Source organism: Rhinolophus sinicus, chromosome 17, assembly GCF_057876585.1.
Source record: "Rhinolophus sinicus isolate RSI-liver-muscle chromosome 17, RSI-T2T, whole genome shotgun sequence".
Taxonomy (NCBI): Eukaryota; Metazoa; Chordata; class Mammalia; order Chiroptera; family Rhinolophidae; genus Rhinolophus; species Rhinolophus sinicus.
The window spans coordinates 171,667,657-171,684,172 of record NC_142517.1 but is presented as its reverse complement, the minus strand read 5'-3'; the positions used below and the strand labels follow the sequence as shown (position 1 = coordinate 171,684,172).

Here is a 16,516-nt window from a genome sequence, read left to right as displayed (position 1 = left end):
GAATTCTATATACCTCTCCTTACTTACTGAAAATCTGTTTGGGGCTCACAGAAATCCTTATACCTATAATAAACTAGTAGTCTGTTTTTCAATTGGTACACTTGAGACATAAAGGCTGTAGACAATAACCGGTAGCAAAGCCTGCAAGGCTGGTATGTAGGTAGCAGGGTAAGCAATAGGATTCTTGTAATGGGCTGTTCACATCCCAAACATTGTCTTATGTTTGTATGGCATTATTCATGTTTTGGGCCAACATTCAAAAAAAATTAACACTTATGTAGCATACTGTCTCCTGACACATTTGAGAGTGTTTGGGGGCACCCCAGGAAAAGTCATTTTATTGTGCTCTAATCGCCAAATCTCCTAAAGATACTGTCTCACTTATTGCACAATTATACAACATATTACGTATGTATAATACTTGTCTTATATAATCAGATGCTAAATCAAATATTTTAAGAATAACACCTAAGTTTTAACAGAGACGACACTTGTTCTAATCTACTATAACACATATAAACTGAGACATTCAATATATATTATTTTTCATATAATCATATAATAAACAACAGATCTACATTGTTATTCTCTGGATAGGTGCGCAAGAAACTGTTTCCAATCTTGATATGTGAAAAAGAGATATTCCTAAAAGTTTTCTACGTAGTGAAATATGGTATATAGAACCCAGTTTTCACTTGCTTTCCATTATAAAATTAAACTGGGAAATACTCTCTTGAATCAAAGCTTTTGTATTTGATATATATTGTATGAATTGAGCAGGTGTCCATGTGAAAAAGTATGCCAGAATATGTGTTGTCCTCCAATCCCTTTCTCTTTCCTGGCTGGTCTGACTACATCCAACTTACAACTATGCCCTCTTATCTGTCTGTTCCAAGTCTCAGCTCATAGGTGACCAGGTACTTTTTTTTGTGACCTTCTTGGGTGATCAGGTCCCTTCCTATGAAAAGGGCTAGGGACAGACCTAGGCATTTCAGCTCACCAGCCAAGTCTGCAAAGCTGTATCACTTAATGGCTTCCCATGACAGAAAGGGTTTGTGGTTGTCTCATGCTGTTCTTATGATGGCTAGGCCTGAATGCCTCCTCTTCCTTCTGTCTCCATAAGACCCCTTCCTGACAGGCCAACATTATCTTTTGATTAGAACTTTAGACCACTGAGAAATCTAAGAGTTAACCGAAGGTAAACATTAAAAAAGAAAAAAAGGGGGGGGGCACAAAGAGAGCAAGACTGACTAATATCAATAGATGATTACTCATTATTTGTTTCACAGATTTTTTTTCTATTATGACACATTAGAAAGTATCATTAATATGCTGCTTTATCAGTGGTTTTTATGATACATACTTTTTTTTGCAAGCAATTTTGTAGAAGATTCTGTTGTCTGTAAAGTCAAGAAAGGTTGATCATTTAGTTATTATTTAGGGTCAAGAATTTATGTAATTTTTCCAAAATTTCTGATCTTTGAATGTCGTTTCTCTATATAGCTGAGAGTTTTTCTACAGAAATTCAAAAGGAAGAATTGACTTCATTTTTGTTCAACCCCCCCCCCCACACCCACCCATTTCTCCTCCTCCTTCTCTACTGACCCACATGCTTTATTACTCAAAGGAGGAGAATTGTAGCTAATGCATAAAATATTTATCTATCTGAAAATTCTATTGACCAACCTTATCTATGCCTGCTTTGTGGGTCTCTGAGGAAAGACAGAATTGGAGGGAGAGTGTGGGCTCGTCTTTTCTGTCTTCCAAAAGACATGAGGTAGCAAGGCATCTGACTGGAGATTTCTGATAATCCTTTACTTCAAATTCCATAGACCCACCCACATTCTCATAAAAAAGTAGGAAGGGAATATGTGGATGATTATTCAATAACTATGGTTAAAAACATAGATTTCTAGCCATATTCAATATCAATTGATATGTAGCCCTTTTCTATGTATGACAATATTCTATCATGTGTTCTATTTACAATTGTCATCACAACTAATAATATAAAAACATATGAATTGTAACAAATGAAAGAAAAAACTCAAGAATGAAAATTATAGAATAACAAAACAAATACTGAGATATGATCTAAGACTGTAGTTCTGGTTTATTTTCACACGTTTCAGATATATGATAATTATTTTTCATATATTTCCACATAGGCCCTTTCTTCTCTTCTTCCTGTGTTCTTAAAAGAAAATTGACTCTTTAATTTTTTCAGGCCTGTACTTTACATTATGAAATTTGATTTTCCCAAAGCCTAAAATTATGAGAAATGTCAAGGCTGAGAATTATATCCTTCATCTTGGCAGAAAAAGAAAACCTCACTGGTTTCAGATCAGAAATTGGGCTTGTTAGCAACAGTCCATAATTAGATTAGTATCTTTGTGCAATATGGAACCTGGAGCATGACAGCTGATGTAGGTGACATGTTCACGATCTTTGACTCATTTATTTTTTACAGTATATGGTTTCTTAGCTTAACCCAAGCATGGTTTTCTTCTTTCAGATCCTGCAAACTATCTCCCATATTCATTTTTCTATTTTCTTCACATTATACTGTAGGCACCAAATTGAACTCAAGGAGTCCACTGTATTGATGGAAAACTGTCCCCAACAGGCTTTCTGCCCCAAAGACATGCATATAGATCCAAACGAAGAGCAAAGACCTAAGAATAAAATTAACCAAATGACTGAGAAAGCTTCAGTGAGGACCACTAAAAAACAAGTGTAATAACCAGATAAAGAATGTCAGTAGAAATGACAGAGTAAGGAGCTCTGAAAAATGTACACCTCCATAAAAGTAATGGGTAAACTGGAAAAAAAAATTTTTTCATAATTTTATAGTAAATGTTTTTATAATAATTTTTTTATAGTTTCAGAACTCTGAAAATTAACTGAAGGCTTTCAGCATTCCAGAAAATTGTGTATTCAAGAAAAATGGCTGATCTAGCTATGAGCAGTTAGCTTTGTGTTATTTTTAACTTTCCGTATTTCCAACCCCTTTCTCCAGCAACACAGTGTCCTTGAAAAACCACACCTCACCATTCCAGGAGCATATCTGTTCATTGGGGTGGCTGCCTAATATCTAGAAGCTACCATAGTAGGTTCTTATTAAATGTTTGATAAATAAATTCCCATTTAAAGTCTTTTGGACTGGGATTATTCTTTAGTCTAAAATAATGTCTTTGTGCAGGCGACTAGTAGACTTCTAGAACTGGTTCCTAGTTTCTTGCCTTTGAATTTTTTTATATATATTGCTGCCACAGTTATCCATCATATATGCTAACTGGACCATAACATTCCCCTCCAAATCATGTCAGTAAATGACAATTTATTAATGTTACCCAATACATAAACTTTGAATTTCTTACCATAGTCTGCAGGGCAGCCGATTTATTGTCTTCTTTACTCTGTTTCTCCTTACATCTTCCATCCCAATAATACACACTTACTCATTATCAAAGTACAATGCTTAATTTTTGCAACTCGGTTTACTCCCAGTGCTATCATATTTGCTTTATCTTCATTCTCTTGGTCATGAATTTCCATGTCTATTTGATAAAGCATTCTGTATATGTCTTTTATATTAACATTAGGAAAAATTAGAATTAAGCAACAGGGGAGCAGGAGGTGGGTGGTAGAACAGATGTGATGATTCCACTGTAAAGTCTTATGACAACTGGAGTTAAATTAGAAGAAGAATGTGACATGTGTCTGATGGACAGAGTCATACTAGGAAGTATTAACTGTGTTTTGTTTGTAGTCTGACCCGATGTTAGGCTGGGTGGGTGCAGCTAAAAGTATTTTATTCCTATGAATTTGGGAGGGAGTGATGGGGAAGCTCCAAATCATGCATAGAGTTTTTCATTTTGGCTGAGCCAAGCTTTTTCATGAAAGAGTATCCAAAGTATTTGCTATGAAATATTCAAGTGACTCAGTAATCTTGGGTGGGGAGAATTAAGAGGCAGGAATTAAGACTTTAATATGAGCCCTCTCTTTTTTTATATACAGAGGCAGATATTTATATTTTCGCTAATAAAAATGTATTAAATTAAAAAATGGTCATTTTGTACTCATACTCACCATTCTCCCACCTTGTTCTGTTGCTTTCAACTAGACTACTCAGTTTCCTTCCTTCTGCATGTATTACAATGCTATGTGTTCTGTGAACTCTCAGTAAGTCAGTCAAATTGACATCCATTTGTCCTAAAGTCAAGCTCCTTCCTCCAGAGAAACTTGGTCTGAATATGTCAACCCTTTTACCACCCTATACCACTTAACTTTACCCATTTTCATAGAAATTTGGGTTTTGTAAAATCTATCCTGGACCTTATTTTGTGGATTAATTTTTTTTAAAGGTGATGGTTTTAGGTCTAAAATAATAGTCTATCTTATTTAAAGTTGAGAAAACCATACATAAATATCAACAGAATAGGTGACCACCAAGGTTTGAGGAATGAAATTCCCTCAGACCCCAAAATTTTTTTTTCCTAAAGACTTGTAATTTCTACCATTAGAGATTATTATTTTGGATTATACTGCAAATACCCTTTAAGAGAGGAATAACTGATTATCAATACTTACAGTAACCTCATTTACCATCCTTAGGAAGTCAACAATCTCAAAAAGCCTAAGGAATGGTATAAGTTGCAAAGCGGAGAAAGGCAAAGGGACAATTTCAGTTCCTGAAAAGACACCTGAAGAGGAGAGGTCACAGTAGGACATGCTTGAAAGTGGCATAACGACTTTGAATGTAGGGGAAGTATAGAACCACAGTAGGATAAGGAAATAGACAAGGAAGAACACATTTACTTTGTCTATTCTTACAGCTGAAACCTAGTGGTGAGAGTTTGCAAAAGACAGAATTTTCACTAATTCCAGGTAGAACTACAAGAATGAAGGATCCCACATAATCATTTACTATTGAATAGAACTCATGTAATTATTAAAATATTAGTTTATAATTACACATTAATTTCCTTAGATACTTACGTATTTGAGAAAATATGAGAAGGGAAAATTCCCTGGGCTGTGGCAGGAGCCTGAAGTCCTATTTATCAGGAAAAGAAAATTATAATTAGTTTGTATCCTTCCCCAGCAACTTGTCAAGTTGTCATTAATATCCTCTAGTAGGTCTTCATTCTCTGTTGTCACTGCCTTGCTTAAAAGTCTCCAGAGACTCTACCACGAAGTCTTAATTCTTAAGCAAGGCATAAAACATACCATACAATCTGATGCTCTTACCTACCTACCCAGGGTCTTCTCTGGCTATTCTTTCAGATGGGTTCTATGGTCCAGACACACAGAATGACTTATAATCTACATATACCATGTTTTCAATGCCTCTGGGCTCTTGTTTTTGCCATTTCCTTTGTCTGGAGCACCTCGTTCCTGCTTTTAACTTCTGATGTTTCAGGTCTCATTCAGCTTGTGTTAAGTCCTCTAAAAAGCTTTCCTTGCAACTTGCCTAAGTAAGTAAATATCCTTCTCTATTTCTCCTTACCTATTCTGTATGTTTCTATTGTAAAACTCATAATGCTATATTGTAATTAAGAGTTTACTCTTCTGTCTCTCAGACTATGATATAAACTTACCACTAAACACATATTATGTAATGTGATTTATTTGTTGAATGCATAATTTAAAATGGTTTATTTGTTGAATGCATGATTTAATTAATATGTTTCCTCAACATTTATTCATTGGTTTGTCTGTCAGTCTTTTCCCACTTAAATATTGTCAACAAGACTCCATTCCTGGATTTTAGTAACTACTCGGGATGCAGATGACACACGGAGTCTTTGTGCAGAACATCTCTATAGGCACACTGGATTCGTGTACGTCAATTATGCAAATATACAATGAATACAAGTTTCAGACAGAAAGAATGTCCTGGTTACAGAAAGTAGTATTAGTAATTAGAGCCAATTCAAAGTCAAGTTTAAATGTTTACTCTTGTTTCTTCCAATAAATGAATGAAAAATAGGTACACATGATGTGTATAAAAATTCTTACTTAAATCCTATGAACCTTTCTGAGTTTGTTTTTGTAGATATGTTTTTGTGTGTGTCCAGTTTTGGAGAAGAAGTAATGGGAATTAAGAGTGCACTGACCTGAGAAATTAATCATGAAAACAATACTGTTTTAAAAGCACAATATAAAACAAACAAAAACCTCTTCTACAGTTTCTAATAATAAGCTGCAATGAATAGTCTAAAAAAATTGCCTAGAATTATGTATAAAACATTACAACCATCCTCTTAAAAATAGCTAAGCTATCAAGAAGGAAAGGGAAATCCTTGAGAATAAAAAATTTGGGGGAACACAAATCTGGAGTGGTAAGCAGTATTAAAGCTGATGTCTGTGCTATGAGTATTGGCCATAACTACACATTTAATAGCAGATTAGAGGATTTAAAACAGGATATCAAGGGTAAACAAAATGGGGAATTAAAACAAAGAGCCCCTAAAAATATACTGGGACCCAAAGAGCTACATCTTCTGAGAAAGAGTAGTCTAGAAAAAGGCATGCCACAGAGGTAGCAGTACAAATAAACTATGTCTTAGTTTTAGCATGGATAGAGGAAGAAGAGTCATGGCAAGACATACTTTAAAGTGGCATAAAGGCTGACAGATACACAGGGTATGAAGAATTAAGAGGGTCCTGGGACCTCTTCTTGACACGAAATTATTTAATTGAAACTCTGTTCAAAAAGCAATAATTAGTGTCTCATTCCTATGGGGTTCAGCTGAAGATCAGTACACAGTACAGTGTGTGTGGGTGACGTGGAATTTCAGAATTGAACTCTGTGCCTGGAAACATTCCCTAAATAATTATTGTGTATATGACACCTGTATAATAAAAAGTATTCTTGATAGAAAAAAAAAAAAAGAAGTGCTAAGAAAAAATAACTGTCTCCAAGAACTTTAAACCCAGCCATAATTATATCCCAGAACATGGGTAAAATACAGTTTTTATCAAATAAAATTTGAGCGTTTACTCCCAAAATGCATTCATTAATGATATTTCTAAAGAATGGATGTAATTCAGGAAGAATGAAAGTTATTCTATAACATAAAATGCAAAAAGGACTGGTAAACAAAACATGGTAAACACGTGGGTAAATATAAATAAAATTTGGATAAAAAATAGAAAACGTAATTTAACTAGTAAAAATTCAAAACTAAATTATTGGTTAAATATGATATAATGATTAAATTATTCTAACTCTGACTTTTACTTTAAGTATCTATGTTCAAATTTAAGTGTAATTGTCAAAAGAAATATATAGTATACAATTTCTAAACCAGTAGAAGGAAAACTGAATTAAAAAATAACTTTAATACTCTAAAAGCAAGAAAAGAATAAAATACTAAAAAGAAGGACAAACTGAAAGTACAAATAAGGCAGTAAAAAAATCTTCCAAAAATTTATAATTAACATAAATATAAGTGGCTAAAATTCAGTTAAAAGTAGTAAATTGTAAGAGTTAATAAAACTAAAGCAAAATCTAGGGGAAGAGTGTTTACAGGAGACACATCTAAGCATATAAAGACATTATGATTGAAAGCTGATATAGCTATATTATCAAACATTTTAAATTTAAGACATAAACATCATTTACAATAAAGGGCACTGTATAATACGTAATAAGATCCAATTCACCAGGATAAGCTTGGATATGTCTAATAACCCAGATCAACAAATTAAAAGCAATAATGGACAGAACAACATGGAGGAGTTGAGAACTATCTTATCATGTCCAATAATTTTTAGAATAAAGATTTTTAAAAAATTAAGTATATAAAATAATAGAAATGCACAATTAAACATCTTGATTGAATGGGAATTTTTAGAACATTGAACCCCCAATTGACAACATTGTTTTCAACCACCCAGAACATTAAAAAAAAAATCATCATGTGTGCTAAGCCAATAAAGCAATTCTTCATAAATTGCTTTCTTTATTAGAGTATAAAGACTGTGCTCTCAGTCCATAAAGCAATTAAATTAGAAATCAATCACAAAAATAAAACTAGAAGTCCAGAATGCTTAAAATTTAAAAACTAGTTCATGAATACAAAATAAGAAGATGGAATTTAGATATGATTTAGAAAATAATGAAAATGTTGCACAGCAAGTGTTGCAGGACATTTAAAACTCATACATATCACCAATTGTCACACATTGTTCTAAGCACTTTACAAATATTAACATATTGAATTGCTATAGTAATCTTATGAACTATGTACTATTATTCTCATTTTATAGTTGGAAAACTAAAGAACAAAATTAAATAAATTGGCAAAACATAAATTTTAAGTGTTGGAGTATGGATTCAATTTAGCTAGTCTGGGGTCAGAGTATATGTTCTTACCCATTAGGCATACTGCCTTGCAATCATCTGATCTGTATGGATAGGATATATGATGACTTTATGCCAATAAATTTGAAAATTTAGAAAAATTGAATAAATTTACAAGAAAAGTGTAACTTGATAAAAACTTGAAAATAAATAGAAAATATGAACAGTTCTGAATCACTAATGTAATGAAATCTGTAGTTTAAATTTTTTGTTTACTAAGAGACCTAGGACCAGCTTAAATATTTTGCCAGTGATTTCTACCAAACATTTAAGGAATATATAATTCCAACTCTAGAAATTTCCATAAAATAATAAAAGAGGCAGCGCAACTCATGAAGCTATTGTCATCTTGACAAGAAAACCAGACCAGGATACTATGAGCAGGGAATATTGCAGCCCAACTTCTCTCAAGAACCTAGATAATAAAATACTAAAAAATTACTAGAAAACCTAATCTAAAAGTATATGAGGAAAACAATACATGATACATAGAAATAATTTAATCAAGCAATTCATCATTGCTCTAACAACAAAAAAATGAGTAAACAGATACATAGAATACATTTTTAAAAAGTCAACATTCCCTGATAAAAAAAAAAAAAAATCTTAGTAAATTGCAAACAGAAGGGTATTTCCTTAACCTGGCAATGTTATATACCAAGATATTACAGTCGACATCATTTTATGGTGAATAATTTTAAGATATGTTTTTTAAAATCAGAAAGAAGACAGAAAGTCCACTTTCATCACTTTATTTGCCATTTCTATGAAGGCCCTGGGAATGGGAAGAGTTCCAGAAATAATTTAAAACTATAAGATTACAAAGGAAATTAACAAAGCTTTCATTATTTGTAGATGATATGATTATATTAAAAAACGAGAATCAACAGATAAGGAAGAAGAATTAATTAGAGAATTTGGAAAGGTTGCTGGACACATAATCATAATACAGAAATCAATTACATTTCTATAAGCAACAAGCAGTTAGATATTGTACGATTTTAAATAACAACAGAAGTATTAATTAAGTACCTAGAAATAAATCTAACAAAAAATGTATAAGAGCTATCTGGAGAAAATTACTAAACTTAAAACAAAGTAAAGAAATGTAATTTCCATTAAATAGAGTGACAGATCATTTACATTAATGGGGAGAATCAGTAGTCTAAAGATACCTATTCTCCCTATATTGATCGATAGTTTCATTGCAATTTCAAACAACAGCTCAGATGTGTGTGTGTGTGTGTGTGTGTGTGTGTGTGTGTGTGTGTGAGAGAGAGAGAGAGAGAGAGAGAGAGAGAGAGAGAGAGAGAGAGAGAGAGAGATCAATTTCAAATTTATTTGGAGGAAAGTAAGGTGAGAATTAGCCAAGGCACTCCCAGAAAAGAACAAGAAAGTGGTAGGAGTGGGCAGGTGGGGCAGAGAGTGTGAGTTTTTTTTTCCTTTGTTGATCTCAAAGTCTTATGAAGGCTCAAGAGTGTGATACTAGCACAATGACAGACAAACTGGTCTTTTGGAACAGAATACAGAAATCAGAAACAGATCCACACATATATGGTATCTGAATATATTAATGATATAGCATTCCAGAACGTATGTGTCACATATATTTATCTACATGTTGTATCTGTCATATATACATTCTGAAACAATACTTATGACAAATGGAAAGGCATTCAATGTTCAAAGAAAGAGAACAATTAACATTAAAAGTGTCAACTTTCTCAAATGAAAACATAAAATTCCTTCTCATTTTTTGATGTATGTTTCAAGTATGTTTCTTTCATAAGGCTTGCCTGACTACTCTAGGCAGACCTAAGCATAGTCTTGCTCTGATTTGTTTACACATCTACTGTCTCTATTAATACCGGGTTGTGGTTATTGGCATGACCGTCTCCTCACTTCACTGTAATAGCCCTGGATAAGAACCGTTGGTTTTCTTCATTCAATATTTAGCACCATACCCGCCATGAAGCAGGAGTTCAATAAATGCTAGTTGAAAGAATGAATTAAAATATTGCATAATTTACTCAGTAGCTATTGCTGATATTTACCTGACTCACAGATGTAGTTTGATCGTTTGTTTTGTCTTTCACTCCAAACAGCATTTAGCTCCTTCTGTATAATCCAAACAACAAAACAAACATTTTTAAGGTCTTTTTATCGAGAGTTTGAAAAAAAACTATATATATATATATATATATATATATATATATATATATATATATACACACACACACACACACACACATATATACATATATATAAATTTGAAATACAGAAATTTCAGATTTTGAGAACTTCCCTTAATTGTCAATTTTTAAGAAGTACATACATTTTGTGATTTTATAATACACCTATCATTTACAGAATTCAAATTTTCATCATTGTGTCATAGGAGGTCCATAAGACCACCTACACATTTGGTGGTTGGTTAAGACTCATGGGACTCAGAATATATTTTTACTCACATCTAAGATTTATTACAATAAAAAGATACACTATAGGATAAGTAAAGAGAAAAGACCTAGGCTGAGTCTGGAAAGATCCATGTATAGTCTTCCTGATGTTCTCCCTCTCCTGTGAGAGAACATGCCTGAGCATGCTCTTTTCTGCAGCAATCAGAAATGCAGGAACATGTGTGCTATGTGTCTGCCCAGGGAAATCCTGGGCAGAACTTAGCACTCAAGGTTTGTACTGAAGGCTGCTCGTGAAGACAGCCTCAAAGCATTGCCAGATTCCAGCTTCCCAAAAGAAAATCAGAATTCCGCAAAAATTGTTCTCAGTGTCTAGGTATAGTGTACCACCCATTCAGTTAGGAAAAATTCCATATCTGTTGGGAAATGTTAGAAAAGCCAAGTTCCCAAACACTGGCCAAAGGACAACCTTGCAAGCAGGCCCTTTTAAAGACAGCAGTCTCAAGCCTCCTACGTTAACATTTTTCTGCATGATAGTATTCACTGGTATTCCAAAAGTAACTGCACTGATGAGGAAGGAAGTTATTCAACTCAATAAAACAAAAGCATAGGTGTGTTTTTTTAACAAAGCTAACAATATAGAAAAGTTTAGGCAGAGACTGAAGGCAGAGAACAGGTTTCCTGAATACATAAGGATGTAGTTCTCTAGACCTGTCTGAGAACTCGACCTGCTCAGAGAGGTAAATCCAGGGCAAGAAGATTTCTTTTCTTCCTAGGTCTGAGAGACAAACATGAGCCACCACAAATACATTTTATGACCGAGGAAGCCTATATAGAAAATGTTGAAAACAGGATGATTACTTATAATAAAAAGCTATTTCTCATAATAAATTAGATACTTGTGGACATATGATACTCATTTGAGATCAATGTGGGTGGCGGATTTAATATACTCATTACCCAAAAAAGGTCAATAATAAAATTTAGGCACTGTTTTTTAAGCAGTTTATTATTTTCCTTTTTTTTTTTCAGTAGAGGACATAACCTTTGAAATCTATTGGACAATATGACAACTTCAAATGTTAAAGTTGTTAAGAAATCTTTTCCTGACTCATCACACTTAATGTAGATATTGACATAGAACATTGATCTGTAAAATGTTTATTTGTAATAAAACTCCACTGCAAATAAGCATATTATGGTACACATACTACATTTTAGGAGTTATGCATAATGTAGTCTGCCATATATTATGAATTAGGGATCACAGAAAATGCCACTTTTTACCCTAATCAATTAGATTAGGGTATAATTCATTTGGAAAGAATTTAGTAAATTTTCAGTTTATTGAAATCTCTTTCAAACCATGTTAACTCTTTAGCATAGTTGAACCAATTAACACTGCTACTAATAGAATTGAAGATGTGATTTTGACTTCTATAATAATAAGTTGGCAAGCCATAGAGAAAAAATTGTTACATCCAGCAGCTGAACCCTGAATCTTTGCTGGTAACTTTTCACCAGCAGTTAACTGGTCACAGGTCAGAAGGGAATGGGGAGAGATAGTATGGCTGTCCCTGAACAATCCATCAGTACTAGTCAAAGCCCAATCAAATAAATCCAATTTGATACTTCCTCTTAAGGCTGAAGGTACATACTGTGAACTATCATGATAGCCTATATTTAGGAAGACTACCCTAAGGCTATTAAAATTTTATTATGGCATGATTAATTTCAGGGAATAAAGCTATTCTGTATGTTCACTTTATGAATGAAAATTTGTTATACCAATGATGATGAGGTACCATAAGATGGTACCTCATCTATTCTGTTTGCATTTGGGGCAAAAAACAATATTATATACCTCATGCTTTGTAGGACCCAAATGAGACTGTGAAGATCTGGGAATATTTCTTGTGGGTGAAGTTTGAGCTGATATAATTGAATCTTTAGCTGAGATGTATGTAGCTCCTACAGGAAGAAGAGATAAGTTTAAATATGAGAAGATAATATTGCTGGAACGAGGGTGAATATTAATGAATTGACCCAGTGTTCTCTCTGCTGAGAGTCCACAATCACTGGATTACCATAATAATGGATTTGCGTTGAGGAAGTACCTGAAAGAATACTATGACCTTTTTGATATTCACAAGTTTTCAGTGGTTCACTATTACTCTCAAGGACAAGTCTGAAATCCTTAACCTCTGATCTTAATCCACTTAATATTATGGCAGCTTAATCCCTGTAACTAACCTCAGACCATGGCCTGAATTAACTGTTTGCATTTCATTCAGTCTGCAGTGGAAAACCAGTAATGACTCGAATAGGGGAATAACCAAAGCTATGTTTAGGGAGATTGCTTTCACAGTAAACGTACGGTGGATTCAAAACAGGAGGACAAAACTGGAGGAAGGGTACTGAAATAGAAGAGGATGGAGGAAACAAGGGCAGAAGCTGTGGGCATGGAAAAGCAGAGAGGGCAAGATAAGTTAAGGAGATAGATTAGGCAGAAAGTGGCTACGTTGGAATGCAGAACACAAGAAAGAGGGAGTCAAAGATAACTCAGGTTTTGTTCCTGGGGGAAATAGAAGGATCAAGAAGATGATTAATTTGATTTTACATTGAATTTGAATGACCACTGAATAATGTGTATATGTAGGGTGGATCTTAATTGACTCTGGAACCCTAACAAGGCACATAAAAACTTAGTCAATGTACGTTCTGCTCAAGGCTACATAGGAAATAGGATGTATTGTCCATGGGAAATTGATGGCAGCAGAGCCCATAGGGAACTTCTTGGCTCAGTACCATAACCTACTACACCACAATATGTCAGTAACTTACTTTAGCTATCTTTATAAATAACCACAGCAGGGACCCTAACTTTTCCCAGTTTGCAAACTTCAAAAGCCATACTCATCAAGCAATCACTCAAATATTTGGGCTAATTATAACATCTATATGCATAAACAAATTTATATCATACTTTATTTTCTAAACAACCATAATTTTTTATAATCAGGTAGAACAAATACCTTGGAAACCTATATAATGAAGCCATAATTATGTACTTAAATAATAAAAGAATTATATTTTTCATTTTCTTACCTCTATCATTGTCAGTACTTGATTTTTTATGTATCACTCCATATTTCTATATGGTACAACATTAAAGAGAAAAGCATTCATGAGTAACAGTACTTCTGAAAAAGATTTTGCTTTCTATCACCCAAATAAAGATTTTTTCCCCCTTTATCCCCTCACTATCTCATGAAAATTGTCTCAGGGAGAATACATCTTACTAACATCATATGCTATCTTTCACAGGGATCTCAAATTTAACTAGTTCAAAATTGAGTTCAATATGTAGCAATGCATAAGTTTGTTCCTCCCGTTCCATATTTTGTTTAAATCATAGAATCCATTCAATGGTTGTCTTAAAAATTTAGAGTCATACAATTTGTCTCAGGGAAATACAATCCAACCAATTACAATCCAATCTAATACTTAATGAATGCATTGCTTAGACTCAGAATTTATCACCCCAGACCCGCTTTTGATTGTAATAACATTTTACTGTGTCTATGTGGCCCACTAGACAATGAGTCCTCAAGTGATTATGGCTTATTCATCTTGGTATCCTATGTGACTTAATTTCCTCATTTTTCCTTTCCTCTGGCTTACCACAGGGGTTGGCCAACAGTAGATGCTCAATAAATATTAGGTATTAATATCATTATAATTATTAAATATTTGCTTGGACTGGTTTCTGCTAAATTACATAGTGAGTGTAGCACAGAGGTAACTCCACACTTCAGGGAAAGGGACCAGGTCTCATGAATAGACCCCGATATCCCTAACCAATAAGTACCATGATAGTAGTGAAGGAGACAATTTATGGAAGTGAAAGTTAACTAGATAAATTAATAATCACCATACAAAAGTTTGAGACAACTTTATACCTTTTCTTCAGTACTATTATGTCGTGCATCTGACTGAAAAACAACTGGAGCTGCTGAGTTTTTGGCATTCTTTGAACTACTTAGACATTGATGAATAGCATTTGCTGCAGATTCTAAAAATAAATGAAAGAGATACACTGTGTGTTTTTTAAACAAACAACTTATTGAAGTATAACTGAAATACAATAAACTGTACTCATTTAAATTGAATAGTTTTAAAATGTCTACAACTGTGAAACCATCACTGCAATCAAAATAACACTATCACCCTCAAAAGTTTTATCATCCACCTTTGTAATCCATCCATCCCTCTCCTCTCACCCCCTGACAAACTGCTGTCTACCTCTCACACAAGATTAGCTTGAATGTCTTTGAATTTTATATGAATAGAATCATATAGTATGAACTCTTGGCTTCTTTTACTCAATGTTGCATGCATTAATAATTTGTTTCTTTTTTATTTCTAAGAAGTATCCCATGGTATGGATATGACCCAATTATTTATCCACTCACCTGTATTTGGGTTGTTTCTGGGTTTTGCCTCTTGGAACTAAACCTTTATTAACATTCATGCACAAGTGTTTGTGTGAACATATTTTTTTTTTTCATTTCTATTGGGTAAATACCAAGTAGTGGAATTACTAGATCATATGGTAAATATGTGTTTAATGACAAACTGTTTTTCAAAGTGGTTTTACCATTTTACATACCATTCAGCAGTGCATTGGCATTTCAATTCTTCCACATATTGTCCATACTTAGTAAGCAGAAGAAGGGAAATGGTAAAGAGCAAAGTGAAAAATCAAAGAAGTAGAAAAACAAGAGAGAAAACAAAATAGCTGATAAACCAGATCAGGAAAAAGAGAAGACACAAATTTTTAGCATCAGGAGAATTAGAGATAACAATACAACAGAGTTTATAAATAATACTAAAAATGATAGTAAAGGAATATTATGAAAAATGGGCAATAATTTAAAAAAATAAATAAATGCCAGGGACAAATTTCAAGAACAACACAAACTACCTAATCTCATTCACGAATAAATAAATACTATGAAAACCCTGATATGTATTAAATAAATTAAATATGTAATTGAAAACTTTTCCTCAGAGAAAACTCCAGTCTCAAATGACTTGACTTTGGAATTATACCAAATATCTAAGAAGAAATTAAACTAATTCTACAGAAAATTTTCCAAAAAAATTGAAGAGGAGTGAATGCCTCTTCCAAATCATATTTTGAGACCAGGATCATGCTGATATCAAAATCATTATATGATATTACAAGAAAAGAAAATCTCAGTCAATATTCCCCATGAACAAATATATAAAAATTATAAATAAAATTAGCTGAAACTAATAATGTATAATAAAGGTAATTCATAATGAATAAGTGAAGTTTATCCTACGAATGCAGACTTGGTTTAACATTAAAAAATAAGTCAAACTAATTCGCCACATTAAGAGAAAAAATAAGAAAATGTAGATGATTATCTCAAAGATGCAGGAAAAAAAATATAAAATTCAACACCCATTCATGATAAAACCTCTTATTGAACTAGGGATATGAGGTTATGTCCTTTCTCTGATAAAAGTTCTCTTCAAATGTCTAGAGCCAATATTCTAATTTATATTGATCCCTTTCCCTTAAGTTTTGGAACGAGATTAGAAAGTACACAGTCACAATTTTGTCCATTGCCATCCTAGAGGTCTTAGCCAGCTAGAACAAGAAATGAAAGGTGAACCCAAATAAAATCCCAGC

The 16,516-nt window shown here is 33.2% G+C and overlaps 1 protein-coding gene across 1 annotated transcript in view; it reads right to left on the bottom strand.

Annotated features, from left to right (window-relative positions):
* Positions 1-16,516, bottom strand: part of FSIP2 (fibrous sheath interacting protein 2) — an 83,826-nt gene that overhangs the window by 46,768 nt on the left and 20,542 nt on the right. The window contains exons 10-15 of the mRNA XM_088794168.1: positions 14,754-14,866; positions 13,900-13,945; positions 12,656-12,762; positions 10,429-10,492; positions 5,002-5,059; positions 1,364-1,400 (exon numbers count right to left, since the gene is read on the bottom strand). Of these exons, the coding sequence (XP_088650294.1) occupies positions 1,364-1,400; positions 5,002-5,059; positions 10,429-10,492; positions 12,656-12,762; positions 13,900-13,945; positions 14,754-14,866 (425 nt within the window). The remainder of the gene's footprint in view (positions 1-1,363; positions 1,401-5,001; positions 5,060-10,428; positions 10,493-12,655; positions 12,763-13,899; positions 13,946-14,753; positions 14,867-16,516) is intronic.